Genomic DNA, 14,126 nt, shown 5'->3' with positions numbered 1-14,126 from the left:
GATTTCATTTCTCTCGTATTCAGAAAGCTCTGGAGGTTGAAAATAATGTTCTAATTCCCCATGCGAGACCAGAAACCCCTCGTAATGTGACTCACACGCACGACGAGGACTGCAGTGATGAGGACAGCGACTCCCAGAAGCAGAATTCACGAAAATCTGGCAACAGGAAGTCCAGCTGTAACTAAACCATCTTGAGCTATTGTTATTTCTTCAAGAAATCCTTGATTTTTTTTTATTCTAGTGGAACCACAAAAGCGAGACTGAGATAGCAATGCCAAGTTTCTTAATTAGATAGAAATTATTGAAAATAATTGAATAGCTCATTTTTTTTTCATCTGCGTGGCTCCACTCAATCACTTGCCAGCAATTTTCCTCGCCTGTTTATTTCTCTTTTTTGATTCAAACATTTCGATTTATTCAAATTCTCGACTTCCCAGTTATTGATAAGAGATTTTGGATTTAAATGGTCAAATGGAATTTCTTTAATGATGAAATTCTCTCGATAATGGATAATTTCAGAAGTAAATGTCAAGACAAACATTGGATGCAACTCAATTTTTCTTTGGAAAATGATTCATTTACTTTTTTCTCTAGATCCAACAGTTAACGTTGTTTTGATCGAATGACCACTAAAAGCCAAAATTATCTCTCAACTAATAATTTTTTGTAGTGTAAATAAGTTAACGATCGCCAGGCGATCCCTTTTCCAAAGTACAACGAATAATTAGTCTTTTTATTCTAGCTAAACCACTAGACGTAACTTTTAATACGAAAAAAAGTCCTTTTGATGATGAGTAAAATTGCAAATTGAAGGGTTTGACGTGCCTAATTGAATAATCAAAATTCTATTCGGTTTTTACATTCAATCGTATGACGTAATTGCTCACGTTGTCACGTTCAAGCCGACAATACTAACGATTAAAATAACATTTAGGCCTTCAGATAGGTTCTTCGATAATTAGACATTGCTGATACTCGTTACATATCCTCATTGAAATTGTCGAGGATGAATGAAATTTTTTAGGTGAAATTTTCCTCCTTTCGTTGTGAATTAGTTGTCGCACAAATTGTTGGAGTAATGAACAATAATCATCGCGATGTTGAGAATTTTTCACGAAATTTCTAGGATTAACAGTAATCCAGTGCTTTATTGAAACGTAAAAAGAAATTATTGAAGTTACAGATATTTTTTAGTTACTTTCTGTGGATAAACACGAGTTTAATCACGAAAATTTCATCCAATTGTAGTACAATGTTAATTGGAGAAAAAATATATCCGACCAATAACTAGATCAACGATTAGTCAGTGATTTCTCGGCGAAGATAATGAATTTTAAGTGCATTATTCTCGTATTGAACTATACAATATCCCAGGACTTGTATAGAAAATACCTTTTATTTTGAATAAATTAATATATTGAATATAATGTAATGTAAGTTTGTAGATGGAGGAAGAAAGTTAATCAGTTGTTTTGATGAATAAAATTGTTTATAGGAAAAGATCAGCCAGGTACTCCTCAAACTCTTCCTCTCGGGTTTTCTCGACTCCCTCCACAGGTTTTCCCTTCCAAATGTCAGAGTCTTCTGGGTGGGATGCTTGGGGATCCTCAGAGTTATCTTTTTCTTCGGTTTCTAGTTTAATTGTGGCCTCAGGAACTTCATTTGACGTTGAACCCACTTGGGATTTTTCGGGGGCTACTCCCAATCTCTTCAGAGCCTTTTGTCGTTTGACTTCTCGTTTCTTCGTTTTGTAGTTCAGCTTCTCTGAACAGTCCGGACATAATCCTGGGAGAAGAGATTATTTTCATTTTGGGATGGGAGGGGGAAGATTAATCTTTTCTAATAATTTGTTCTGTACGTTAATTACTGGTTTTTCAATCAAATTGTGATGCTGCGAATTATTATTAGAATTTTGTGCTAAGATTGGACTTGCACTGTTGGGAAAAATTAACTTACTCAATTTGACTAATGCGTTTTTCTTCTCCCCATGCTCTTCATATCCGAAATTGACTTCCCAGGACCTCAATCCTTCCTTCATACAGCATTTCTTGTTTCCACACTCAAACTGTCCTTTTCCCACGACAACTTCCTTCTCGGTTCTCCATCGTAGAGCAACCTGAGGAAAATGCAGGAGTTTTTCATAAGTGTCTTTAAATGGGATGAAGATTTGATGGGCATGAAGAATCTTCATCTCTTGAAAAGGCATTTTACTAAGAAAACTATTGAATTTCTATCAAAATTCTGTAGTATTTTATAAGCTACATATGTTTTGTTTTTATAGAAATTCCTGGAGGCAAAACTCTCTGGGTTTCTTCCCTTGTATTTTTCTTCGTTTCTTAATGCTAAATTCTATTATTATTATTATTTAATGCATAAGGATACAATGTCCCATTGCATGTGGAGAGTAATTACGGTAAAAATTTTAATTTGCTACTAAATTATCATAATTTGTACCTTCGTTTGCTTAAAGAACTATTTACGATATTTACATTGGCTATATAAAATGAGAACTCTATTGAAAAATAAACATCAATTGAATTTTTTCTATCAAAAGATCAAAAGATTAAAAGATCGCCCAACAAAATTGCATCCAGGGATAGTTATATCCATAAGTCATAATTACTCTTAAATTTTGACCCCGTCATTTAGTTGATATTACTCTCAAATTTTTAAATATTTGAGTAACCATCAATTTAAATAGTCAAATATTGAAATATTTTACTAACCAATAATTTAGGGAGTAAGATTGCCGATTGTTAGATTATTATTAGAAATTAGAATTATTTACTTAATGAACAATTTAAAGTCTCATATTATCAAACATTTAATTCATCATTAGTATATAATTAATAAGACCCGCGATACCCAACGTAAAGAGGCAATGAGATTATTGGAACTCAGTAGTGTAAGAATCCCCTCGAATGGTATTGGAATCAGCGAATTTCAGGCATTTCAAAACTATTAATTCAATATTAATCAGAAATTTTAAACTAACAATAGTAGGGGAGGTTGGGGTGAAATGGACACTTTTGATTTTTTTAAAAATATTAGTGACGGGTCGAAATCTTGATGAAATTGAATCATTTTTTTTCAATACAAAGAACAACTCTTTCCCTTTGTGATGAGCCTAAACTGAGCTCTATTGATACATTTGTTTCTGAGTTGTGAATAATTTTAAAAAAGTCTAAAGTGTCCGTTTTACCCTACCCCCTCCCAAACTATTTTTAAATATTGATAAGGATATTTAAACCTTTACCAAGCTAAGTCGCAAATTCTTTTAATATTGGCCATCCCTGATTGCATCTTTTTCAAAAGATGTTAAAAAACACCCAGAATTCCAATGGAACTTGTATTCAAATAATTCATACTTGATAAATTTCTATTTTCAACACAAAGAAAAATAATTAAATCATTGAATGCATCAGTAAATCAGCCAATTGATCAATATAAAAAATACCTTGTTGTGCTTGTAATACGTCAAGTCGCAAATACAGTACTCCTTGAACAATTTGTCATAATACTTCTTGGCAAGACGATTTTCCCACGTGTCTGGGACGTCCTCGTCCTCCCACAGGAATCGATGATTTTCCCTGATGACATCGTGATCGTTCTTGTCCCGGGACCTCGAATCATTCAAGAGCTGTTTGAATCACGCATATTCGAAATGAATTTCGACACTCAGTCACTCTGCATCAACAAACAGCTGATAAGAATTGCGGGACGAAGAGTGAATGAGTGTTGATATAGTTGATGTGTACGTCATGGGTTTCTACATACGTGTCTCGTTTGAGGCTGCCGAGTGATTTACCGCTGAGAAGGAGGTAGTCGTTTATGAGCTTCTTGTGCCTGTCGTAGCCTGAGAGGTAAGCGTAAGCAGGGAACATTCTGGTTTTATTTATGAGAATTGATTGATTTGTATTTGTCTGGAGGACGCAGGACTTTTAATCTAAGAGGTGCTGAACTGATGTTTTGACTCTTTTTGCTGAGTCAACTCACACATGCACAGGGTGTGGGCGAAATTTCATGTGGCATTCTGTCGTGACATAGAAGCCAACCCAATTATTCGAATCAAGTAAATTCAAATAAAATGAGAATTGCCAAATTATCAGAATTTTGAATCATCACACGTGGAGAAAAAGTTAATAGAAAGCTCTTTTTTGAAGAAATCCTATTGAATTTCTATTGGAATTGTACGGGAGTTCTATTAGAGTTGAATTAGAATTCATTAAAAAATTCTATTTGTCTTTTGTGCCAATTCTATTAAAATTATAATTAACCAAATTATTCGAATTTGGAAATATCTATATAATTATCAAAATTTGGGAATTTTTGAAGCGTCATACGTAGAGAAAAACCTGATAGAAATCCTTTTTTTAAAAAATTCATTTCATTTCTATTGGAACTGTATGATAATTCTATTGGAATTCAGTTAGAATTCATTTGAAAAATTCCATTTCTCTTTTATGCCAATTACTTAAAATTACAATCAAAATTATTCACTATTTTGAATGAAAAATTTCTTTAAAACATGACTTCAACAGAATTACCCCAAAAACTAATAGAATTCAATAGAAATCAGAATAAAATTTTCTATTCAACTATTTACATTCACTAGATTTTTCTCTGAGATTTTTTCTGCGACTAACCACACGTGATATTTAATCCCAGAAAAATGTTCTTCGCCTCACTGCGACCCGTCCTCCCCACGAGGATCATCTTCACCCCCCGAAGATTCAGTGACTTCGTTAGGATCGTGGAGGTGGGCCCCCGGGACGGTCTCCAGAACGAGAAGACCCTCCTCCCCGCCTCAACAAAAATCGCCTTCATCAACAAGCTCTCTCACACTGGTTTGAAGACCATCGAAGCCACCAGCTTTGTCTCCCCGAAGTGGATCCCGCAGATGCAGGATAGTTCCGAGGTCTTCAGCTCGATCACCAAGGCTCCAGGAGTCTCCTACCCAGTCCTAGTTCCAAACCTAAAGGGCCTCGACTCCGCCATCGCGTCTGGAGCGAAGGAGATCGCAGTCTTCGGGGCAGTCTCCGAGACCTTCACCATGAGGAACATCAATTGTTCCATCGCCGAGAGCATCAAACGCCTCGGGGAGGTCATCAAGAAGTCCCTCGAGCACGGGATTAGGGTCAGGGGGTACGTCTCCTGCATCGCAGGATGTCCATACGAGGGGAATACTAAACCCTCGATGGTTGCAAGGGTTTCAGCCTCGATGCTGGAGGCAGGATGCTACGAGATTTCCCTGGGGGACACCATTGGCGTTGGCACCCCGAGGACAATCGTCAACGTCCTCAACGAGGTGAAGAGCGCCTCGTCCTCTGGGGATCTGACGCAATTTGCTCTTCATTGTCATAATACTTATGGACAGGCACTGGCTAATATCTTCGCTGGTCTAGATCTGGGGGTCAGGGTATTTGATTCCTCTGTTGGGGGCCTTGGGGGGTGTCCCTATGCCCCTGGAGCCTCGGGGAATGTCCCCACTGAGGATCTACTTTATCTTTTGCATGGGGAGGGACTCGAGACTGGGGTCGACCTGGAGAAAATCATGGAGATTGGGGTGTGGATCAGTAAAGAGCTGGGGAGGGAGAACCAGTCCAAAGTTGGGGTGGCTCTCGCCTCGAGGAAGAGGACGGAGAGATCCTCCGGTTGAAGGCAGTCATTCCGAGATTACTTCTTTCAAAAGGCATTTACTTACAGAGCAGAGCTGAACACTCGTTAAAAAATATCATTCATCAGTTCGGGACATTTCTCGATGAACACTCTTGTTTCTTTAAATATTCTTGAATAATATACATATTTTTTTGTAAACCTTGAAGGCGCATTTCATTGACTCCAGTATTCTGAGCGTGGAGGTGAAATTGATCGTTTGATTGATGGTGATGAGTACGGTTGGAGGGTTTATACGGGGACTACGAGATGTTGGAGAGCTCCTGGAGGATCTCCTGGGTGTCCAGGGCGTTCAAGTCTATCGAGGCACGGGTGTCAATAATTACTCCAGTTACCTGTGGAGGTGAATTTTAAGTGTAGGCTTTAAAAATTGAATTCGAGAGAAAATTTTCGTGGGAATATTCTTGGAGAGGAAAGGGAAATATTGTTGAAAATTTTTATTAAGTGACAGTTCAACGTGAATTTCAATAAATTTTATAGTTCAAAATTCACTATTTGAAGAAAAATCAATGTAAATTTTCATTTGCTGTTTTAATTTTAATTTTCTGTAATTTTGGATTAATTGAAAATTCTGCCGAATTTGGTACTGAATATTCATGGTTTAAATAAAAATTCAAGTCAAACAGTTCAACTTGAGAAATTCTCGTTTTGTTGTTGGCCAAAAATTTAGAATTTCATTGAAATGTCAAGATCTTTCCTTTCCTATATAAAAAAATACTAATAAACTGGAATTTCGTAATTGAAAATTCAATATTTGAGGAAAAAGTCAATGAAAATTGCTTGTTATTTTACACAAATTATTTCACGAAAATGAGTAGAAATCAGAAACTCAGAACGGGAATACTAAGCCGCTCTTTTCATACAGAATTTTATTCCTAGAGATATTTCCAAAATTACGTAAATCGATTTTTCTACGAAAATCGACAAATTCAAAAATTAATCATCATTATTCCCTGATATTTATCCCATAAAATTTGTCATCTTTGATTTCTATCTATCTCTATTTTTAAATTTCCTTCTATCAAAGAGCAACCGCAAAAATGGAGAAAAAAAAATCATCGAATTATTTTCTAAAAAGACAGCCTTAAAAAAATCATTAAAAACTCACCATCTCCTCAAAAAAGCCATTATGATTAGGCTTCTCCGAATACCTCTCATACTGATCAAGATTATCCTGCAGCTTCAGTCCTAGCGTATCATAATTCTGAATGATAATCGCCATGATCTGTTGCTCAGTCGGAGTCGAGAGGCTCTCCGCAGCGAGCCAGGCTGCGATTTTCGGTGGAAAGTGATTAACAATATCCCTCATATTCACCAAACAATTCATCAGCTTGAGTGCATGCTCCTTGTACTCATACGCCTCCATCGTCGAGTACCTCAGTGCCATGGCATTCAGATTGGTGAATATCAGTCTCATTCTGATGATCTCGTAGAAAAGTTCGTCGTAACTGCTGGGCAACGAGAGGAATGTGTCCCCATACGTGATGAAGAGATTCAGAATGTTGACGACTTGGATGGCCAGGGGAAAGATGTTCATCTTCTTCACGAGATGCGCCTCATGGGTCGTCAGGAATTTAAGTAAATTGAACAATGCTGTCCAGAGGTCCTTCCAGTGGTACCCCAGCCTCACCCCACACCTCTTCTGATAGCACAGTAATCTCTGGAGGACCCCTATGCACTGGTGGTACAGCTCCAGAGGGAACTTCTTCATCATGTGAGAGGTGATGAACTCCACCAGCAGGTCCAGGAGAGTGGCAGCCAGGGGCTGGGTGGGGGCTGCCTTGTCGTGGATCTTCCTGTGGTGCATTGGCACTCGATGCAGCTGCACTCGAAATGCCAGATTGGCGTCGTGCATCAAGGAGTTGGCGTACTGGTCCTCAGCAATGCAACTCAGGATCAAGAAGCAGAGCTTGACGTTGTTCAGGATGGCCTCGGTCCTGATTACCTGCATCACGATCGAGCAGTACTGCAGGAAGGTCGCGAGGAGGTTGAAGGGCTGGGTTATTATGTCAGGGGGCTGGGTTGGCGCCACTGCGTTCGGACCCAGGGTGTTGTTCGGGGATGGGGGGGCTGATGTGTCACTCTGGGTGAACGCCAGGGTCGTGACAAAGTTGCGGTTCAGGTGGGTTGCCTCGTACAGCGCCAGCAGGAGGGCGTTGTTCGCCCGGACTTGCTGGTTGTTGGCTTCCTCTTCACCTGGGAATTTTTTTAATGCACACTTGAATTTTTTTGCATTGCTAGGGGTACCGCAAAGGGAAAGAATTTTATTTTCCTTGGGATGAGGAATTGTTAATGAAATGAGATTATTTTCCCAAACATTGTCCCATTTCATTGGCAATTCAAGGAGCTATTGATATTTGAAAAAAAAGGAGAAAGGTACATTTTGCACGATTCGTTCCTATTAGAGCAGATTCAATAGTTCGAAATGGTTTTTATGGGATTGGTTCTTTGAAATATGTTATTGTAATTTTTAAAGAAAAACATCGCCATTTGTTCCAGAATTTTTAGTTCTTGATTGCAGAAAAAAAGGTTTAGAATTAATTCTTGGATGGGAGATGATGTTTTGCTTTTTTTGAGAGTTGTTGTATATTGTTGAGAATTCCCGGCTGAAATGTTCAGTAGACTTGTTGAAAATTTTTATCAAGTGAAAATTCACAATTTGAGCAAAAATCAATTATTGAACACAAATGAATAGATCTCAGAGAAATTCAGGTAAATATATTCGTGAATAGTCGATTAATCGACAATCCTGTCTAAGCTGGTGCTGAATATTCGTGTTTCTATTTTAGATAAGTTGAGGAATTCTTGTTTTCTTACTGATTAAAAATTTGGAATTCCATTACAATTTCATGATTTTTTTTCCAAATAGAATTCAATGTGATTCTCCCAAAAACTACTGCTACACTGGAATTTTATAATTGAAAATTTCAATTTTAGTAGAAATCAGAGAAATTCAAGTAATATAGTCGTAATTTGGTGGTAATATTCATCTTTTAATTTAAAATTTAGGGAAGAGTGGGATAAAAGGGCCCCTTTTGATTTTTTCAAAAATGTTAACAGCTCATTGAATTTTGAATGAAATGACATGTTTTTTCGATGGAAACTACACTTCTTCCCCTTTAGAATGAGCCTAAACTGATCTCAATTAATGAATTTGTTTCCGAGTTATGAGTATTACAAAAAAGTCAAAAGGGGCCGTTTTACCCTACTCTCCCTTAAATAAGTTGAGAAATTATGATTTTGCTCTTCAAAAAAAAGTTAATAAAAAAAGTTGATAAAATAATTTTTTTTGCTTGAATTGCGTCAAAATAGTCGTTTTTCGGCTGTTTCATTTTGTCCCACTCTCCCCTATATTGCAAAAAATTGTACCTATGAACATGCTTCCCACCATGCTGGTGAGTGAAGACAGCCACGAGGTCTGCACCTCCGCTTTCTGTTGCACAAAAAGTCTGCAGAAGTCCGTGAGGGAGCTCGAGATGACCTGGCCATACCCATTGAGAGCCAGCTCATCATCGAGGATCGACAGCTTCACAATGTGAGGATTCGTGCTCTCGTGCTTTCTGTAGTTGACTAGGAGAGTTAAAAGAAGAACTGCATCATTCCCATGACGATTTCGAGACGCCGTTGACCGCAGGAGTTGGATCAACGACTCGAAGACACCGTTCACCATGACGTGCTCGAGGAGGGAGTTCTGGTTGAGGTTGTCCATGCCTGTCGTGATGATCAGGAGGAGCTTGAGGCAGAGGGCTTTCAGGCTGTCTGGGTACTCGCCCGTCAGGAAGTTGTTGCAGTGCTGCATGAGGGTCGTCATCCGCTGCTCTGCCGACTCCAAGCCGACGAGAATGTCGATTAAGCTGAAGTCGCTGTCAATTTGACTAGCTTTTTTGTACATTGACTGGATCACTGCCGCCAGGGTCTGCAGGGCGTACACCACGCGGAAGGGGTGCTCGTCAACTAGGGTGTCCACGCAGTGACAGACTAGGGAGTTCAGGTTGGCTTTGCAGGTGTGGAGCTGGTCGCTGCTGAGGCGAAGAATCTCAGCCTCGATTTGAGGCACCTAATGAGGTTTTTGGATTTATGAGTGTGTCGTACCGCGAGGGGATGTGAGACGCCTGACAAATATTTATTTTATTCTTGTAGAGTTCTGAATAAAATTAAAAATTCGGAATAAAAATGACGAGGATGTAGGTTTCTGAAGATCTTCCTTCCAAGGATGTTCGCAAAATAATCTGATGAATGCAATTCATATTTATTTCTTTTTGGAGAGGACGAAGAATCTCAGCCTCGATTTGAGATGCCTAATGAAGTTTTTGGGTTTATAAATGGATCATACTGCAAGCGGATGTGAGACGCCTAACAAATATTTATTTTATTCTCATAGAGTATAAATTTTGAATAAAAATGACAAGATCTTCCTTTCAAAGATGTTCACGGAATAATCTGCTGAATGTATTTATTATTCATTTCCTTTTGAGGAGAAAGTGAGGAATATTAATTTTATTTATTCTTTTTTTCTTTCGAAGAATATCGTTTTTGGATTTATGATTGTGTCATACCGCGAGGGGATGTGAGACGCCTGACAAATCTTTATTTTATTCTTGTAGAGTTCTGAATAAAATTAAAAATTCGGAATAAAAATGACGAGGATGTAGGTTTCTGAAGATCTTCCTTCCAAGGATGTTCGCAAAATAATCTGATGAATGCATTTCATATTTATTTCTTTTTGGAGAGGACGAAGAATCTCAGCCTCGATTTGAGATGCCTAATGAAGTTTTTGGGTTTATAAATGGATCATACTGCAAGCGGATGTGAGACGCCTAACAAATATTTATTTTATTCTCATAGAGTATAAATTTTGAATAAAAATGACAAGATCTTCCTTTCAAAGATGTTCACGGAATAATCTGCTGAATGTATTTATTATTCATTTTCTTTTGAGGAGAAAGTCAGGAATATTAATTTTATTTATTATTCTTTTTTTCTTTCAAGGAATATCTGTGAAAGGTTCAAGTTTAAGGAAAAATTTCATATTATTTTCCCTAACATTTTCCTGTTACAAATATTCGCAAAATCATCTGATAAATGTGTTACACATTCACTTCTTTGCGACAAAAAATTCATAGAAGTTATTTCGCCAATATCTTTCAACGTAATGGAAAAATGTGTGAGAACTTTTTCTGTCAAGCATAAAATTCTCTACTAAATGAGTCTTTTGATAAAAATCTCTCTCCCCTTCCCTTCAAATATATTTACGAAATGAGTTCACAAGATTTTCTTTTTTTGTAAAAAATTGCATGTGAATTATTTTGCAAATCGATTTATATGAATTTATATGAATGAAAAATTTCATATGAATTATTTTACAAATATCTATTTAATAAATTTCTCTAAATGTCTTCCTTCGAGGATATCCCCCAAAAAATCTCCGACGTACTTTTCCTCGAATAACTACTCCACTCCAGACATAACAATTGACATGTGACAAACGCCCCCAAATCTTTGGTTATCCCATGACATACGTCACAAAAAGTTAGGATGTATCATGTCGTTTGGGAAATTCATGTGCAAAATTATCCAGGTAACGCCCCCTGCCCCCCTCGAAAATCCCCCTAAACCCCTGTCCCTCCAATTCCAGTCGATCCCCTCCTGGGAGATGACGAAATACTACGGGAGAGTCTGTCTCTTCCAACTGAACTGCATAAAGTACCGGATCCAGACGAGTGAGGCCTGGTTCCACCTCAAGAACAAGTTCGCCCCCCAGAGGATAAAGTACGAGGAGAAACCCCATGAAAAGGCGAATCAGGACCCCAAAAAAAATCTACAGAAGCTCTCGAAAGTGAAATCAGCCCCCAGAACCAAGAAGAAATAGAGGTGAATGCAATTTTGCTATTGACAATCGTTACCATCGGTTTGATGAGGAACAATTCATTCCAGAAATTGGGATGCGACTGCGTGAGGTCCTCTCCCCTGAAGAGGCTCTCGTAGATAGGCACGAGCTTCCCTTTGTGCTGGCGCTTCGAGCCAGAGCCACTTCGTTTCCTCATAGCCATAATTTACTTGTTCAATCCTTCAGCTATTGCTCATCATCTCTCTATTAAACGCATTAGCTCTCATTAGAAACATCATAAAAGGAGTTGAATTAATTTTTCTTTTTCAATGATTGTTGATTGGGGAAAGGTGCAGCAAATTTTGGGAGAATTTTTCATCATTTTTAGGGATTTGTTGATCGAAATAGGGGGGTTCTGCTGTGCAATTTCATGAAAATTAAAGATGAAAATTGAAGACAAAATTATTAATGACATATCATAGCAACTCAATAAGTTGCTACAGCTTGAAAAATACCTAAAAAGTATTTCTTCGTCTTCAAAAAATTCTATTTTACTCCAATTTCCCCCAGAGGATGTCATGAGGATATGATTCAGAAGAATTTGCAATATTTTCGACAAAAAATTTTGTTGTATTACTCATGGAAAAAATTGAATATGCAATGGGAATTGATGACAATAAAAAATGGAGTAAAAACACTCTATTATGCAGAGGTTTACATGACATTACGAGTCCAAGTGGAATCCGTATGATTACTTAGATTACTTCCGCATGGTATACTAATAAACTAATGAATTTTATCAACATTTTTCATTGTCAACCATTCAATGAGTTGCTGCAGCTTGAAAAATGTCTAATAAGTCTTTCTTCGTCGTTAAAAAATTCAATTTTGCTGTAATTTCCCCTTGAGAATGCCATGAGGATATGATTCAGGAGAATTTGCAGTATTTCCGATAAAAAATTTTGTTGTATTATACTCATTGAAACCGTCGAATTAATAACAATAATAAAAAACGAGTAAACAACAATCTATTATGCAGAGGTTCCCGTGGCATTACGATTTCCAGTGGACAATTCACCCCTGAAAGCCTCAAAATTTATCAACTAAACGATGCAAAATGACATACTCATGGATATTATCGTAAAATATTCGTAGAATTTCGTAGGTTAGAAGTGCTCCAATTGCACCTGTTAATGCAATCAAATCAATCAAACTTACCTCATCAAAAATTCCTAATAATCTACTTGTCAATCCTTTGGGTCGATTTATCTGTTATCACCACTCTTTTATTTTCACTAATTCTAAGATATTACTTGTTACCCTTGGGGTCATGGGAACACTGTGCTCCGTTTGTCACCGGAATAACCCCCAATTTCCCCGAAAGAAGAATGATAGACCGCCATTGATGCCTGGTACTGACCAATACAATCGAACTTCACTCAACAGATGATTGGAAAACACTTGTCTTGTTATGCGAGGAATAATTTTCTCAGTTTTGGTGACAAGAATGAAGAATGTGGAGAACACGTAGCAATTCGTGAACTAGGTGTAGTGTTTAGGGGCGGCTGCGGGCACTCGTCGTTCTCAATAATTCATTTTTATTATTGTTTTTTTTTAGTGGGGGAGGGTTTTGTTGCTCCGTTTGGAACGTAAACAGGTAGTGAACAGGTGATTCGTCCGGGCCCACGATGCTCGGGAGACTCAGCATTTCGAGAATCGTTGAGGGGAAGTGTAAACATTATTTTGGGTAAGTTTGTAATATTTATTGTTTGCTCAAGGGAAAATGTCAGGAGACTTTTTTCGTGGGTGAAAACATTTTTTACAAAAAAGTCCTGTGATGTTCTGTGGGAAGATCGATCATTATTGAGATAATCGATGAATGTCTTCAATGCAGCCCGAAATTTATTTGAATTATAAAATAATCGCGGATGTCTAGGTGTCAATAACCTGTTAAATTAAAACATAATGACAACGTAATGAGAATGTTTATTAATTACGCTATTGTCTCCAGATTGAGTGAGTTCAGGGGAAAATGTGCAAATACTGTTTTTATAGGTGAGAAAATTTTCTACAAAATAATTGTAACGGTATTTTGTCGTAAAATTAATTATAATTGAGATAATTGTAATATTATAACCGTTTCATCACTTAAAAATGTTCAAATTTCGATTATCACTTAATTTTGTTGTGAATCACGCACGAAAAAATGTCATAGAAAAACCTATTGAATTCGTTGGAAAATTCCATTGAATTTCTATTAAACTTTCTATTAGTTTTTGGCTGATTCTATTGACATGTTGAATAGAAAACATTCAATAGAAAAAGTCAACAGAATTCGATTGACTTTTTCTACTGAATATTTTCTATTGAACATTTCAATAGAATCGGCAAAAAAATTAAAGGAACAGCTCAATAGAAATTCAATAGAATTTTCTAACGAATTCGATAGGTTTTTCTATTAAATTTTGGCCGTGACTATTCGCACCATTGCGTGAATCACTCCCGTACACTCCATACACTCCACGCATGCGTGAAGTTTGTGTGTTTCACGCAGCCGAATTTTCATACTGCTGTGTATTTCACGCAGTTGAAGTTTCATACTACTGTGTGTTTCACGCAGTTG

At 37.4% G+C, this 14,126-nt stretch overlaps 5 protein-coding genes across 10 annotated transcripts in view; 3 read left to right on the top strand and 2 right to left on the bottom strand.

The window, feature by feature from the left end:
• The window catches only part of LOC107048784 (cytosolic purine 5'-nucleotidase), a 19,513-nt gene extending 18,008 nt beyond the window's left edge, over positions 1–1,505 (top strand). For all 6 annotated transcript variants that reach the window (XM_015272158.2, XM_015272162.1, XM_015272161.1 and 3 more), the window contains one exon: positions 24–1,505. In XM_015272158.2, the coding sequence (XP_015127644.1) occupies positions 24–185 (162 nt within the window). In that variant the 3' untranslated portion in view covers positions 186–1,505. The remainder of the gene's footprint in view (positions 1–23) is intronic.
• LOC107048787 (protein FRA10AC1 homolog) lies at positions 1,101–4,116 on the bottom strand. Its single transcript, XM_015272169.2, has 4 exons — positions 3,778–4,116; positions 3,458–3,623; positions 1,957–2,116; positions 1,101–1,785 (listed from the first exon to the last, which is right to left on the bottom strand). Exons 1-4 carry the CDS (start codon positions 3,882–3,884, stop codon positions 1,490–1,492), a joined length of 729 nt encoding a protein of 242 aa, XP_015127655.1. The 5' UTR covers positions 3,885–4,116; the 3' UTR covers positions 1,101–1,489.
• Positions 3,707–6,119, top strand: LOC107048786 (hydroxymethylglutaryl-CoA lyase, mitochondrial). Its single transcript, XM_015272168.2, has 2 exons — positions 3,707–3,863; positions 4,669–6,119. The coding sequence occupies exon 2, from the start codon at positions 4,673–4,675 to the stop codon at positions 5,657–5,659; it is 987 nt and encodes a 328-aa protein (XP_015127654.1). The 5' UTR covers positions 3,707–3,863; positions 4,669–4,672; the 3' UTR covers positions 5,660–6,119.
• LOC107048783 (armadillo-like helical domain-containing protein 3) lies at positions 5,681–13,213 on the bottom strand. Its single transcript, XM_015272156.2, has 5 exons — positions 12,722–13,213; positions 11,580–11,767; positions 9,046–9,733; positions 6,785–7,872; positions 5,681–6,011 (listed from the first exon to the last, which is right to left on the bottom strand). The coding sequence occupies exons 2-5, from the start codon at positions 11,724–11,726 to the stop codon at positions 5,919–5,921; spliced, it is 2,016 nt and encodes a 671-aa protein (XP_015127642.1). The 5' UTR covers positions 11,727–11,767; positions 12,722–13,213; the 3' UTR covers positions 5,681–5,918.
• Positions 12,813–14,126, top strand: part of LOC107048754 (sulfite oxidase) — an 8,982-nt gene continuing 7,668 nt past the window's right edge. The window contains exon 1 of the mRNA XM_015272110.2: positions 12,813–13,250. Within this exon, the coding sequence (XP_015127596.1) occupies positions 13,192–13,250 (59 nt within the window). The 5' untranslated portion in view covers positions 12,813–13,191. The remainder of the gene's footprint in view (positions 13,251–14,126) is intronic.

The sequence above is a fragment of the Diachasma alloeum genome, unplaced genomic scaffold (assembly GCF_001412515.2).
Source record: "Diachasma alloeum isolate Michigan unplaced genomic scaffold, Dall2.0 Dall_scaffold_00197, whole genome shotgun sequence".
Taxonomy (NCBI): domain Eukaryota; kingdom Metazoa; phylum Arthropoda; class Insecta; order Hymenoptera; family Braconidae; genus Diachasma; species Diachasma alloeum.
Note: the sequence above shows the minus strand (reverse complement) of the source record. Positions and strands in the feature narration are given on the sequence as shown.

Excerpts from the sequence above, each read along its gene's own strand:
- LOC107048787 (XM_015272169.2), bottom strand. The coding sequence starts at position 3,884 with ATGTTCCCTGCTTACGCTTACCTCTCAGGCTACGACAGGCACAAGAAG. Across the intron at positions 3,624-3,777 it reads GGCAGCCTCAAACGAGACAC|GTCCCGGGACAAGAACGATC; the intron begins GTATGTAGAAAC and ends GAATGATTCGAG. Across the intron at positions 1,786-1,956 it reads AAACGCATTAGTCAAATTGA|GATTATGTCCGGACTGTTCA; the intron begins GTAAGTTAATTT and ends CTCTTCTCCCAG.
- LOC107048783 (XM_015272156.2), bottom strand. The coding sequence starts at position 11,726 with ATGGCTATGAGGAAACGAAGTGGCTCTGGCTCGAAGCGCCAGCACAAA. Across the intron at positions 7,873-9,045 it reads GGTGGGAAGCATGTTCATAG|GTGAAGAGGAAGCCAACAAC; the intron begins GTACAATTTTTT and ends AAAAATTCCCAG. Across the intron at positions 6,012-6,784 it reads ATGGCTTTTTTGAGGAGATG|GTAACTGGAGTAATTATTGA; the intron begins GTGAGTTTTTAA and ends TCACCTCCACAG.
- LOC107048786 (XM_015272168.2), top strand. The coding sequence starts at position 4,673 with ATGTTCTTCGCCTCACTGCGACCCGTCCTCCCCACGAGGATCATCTTC.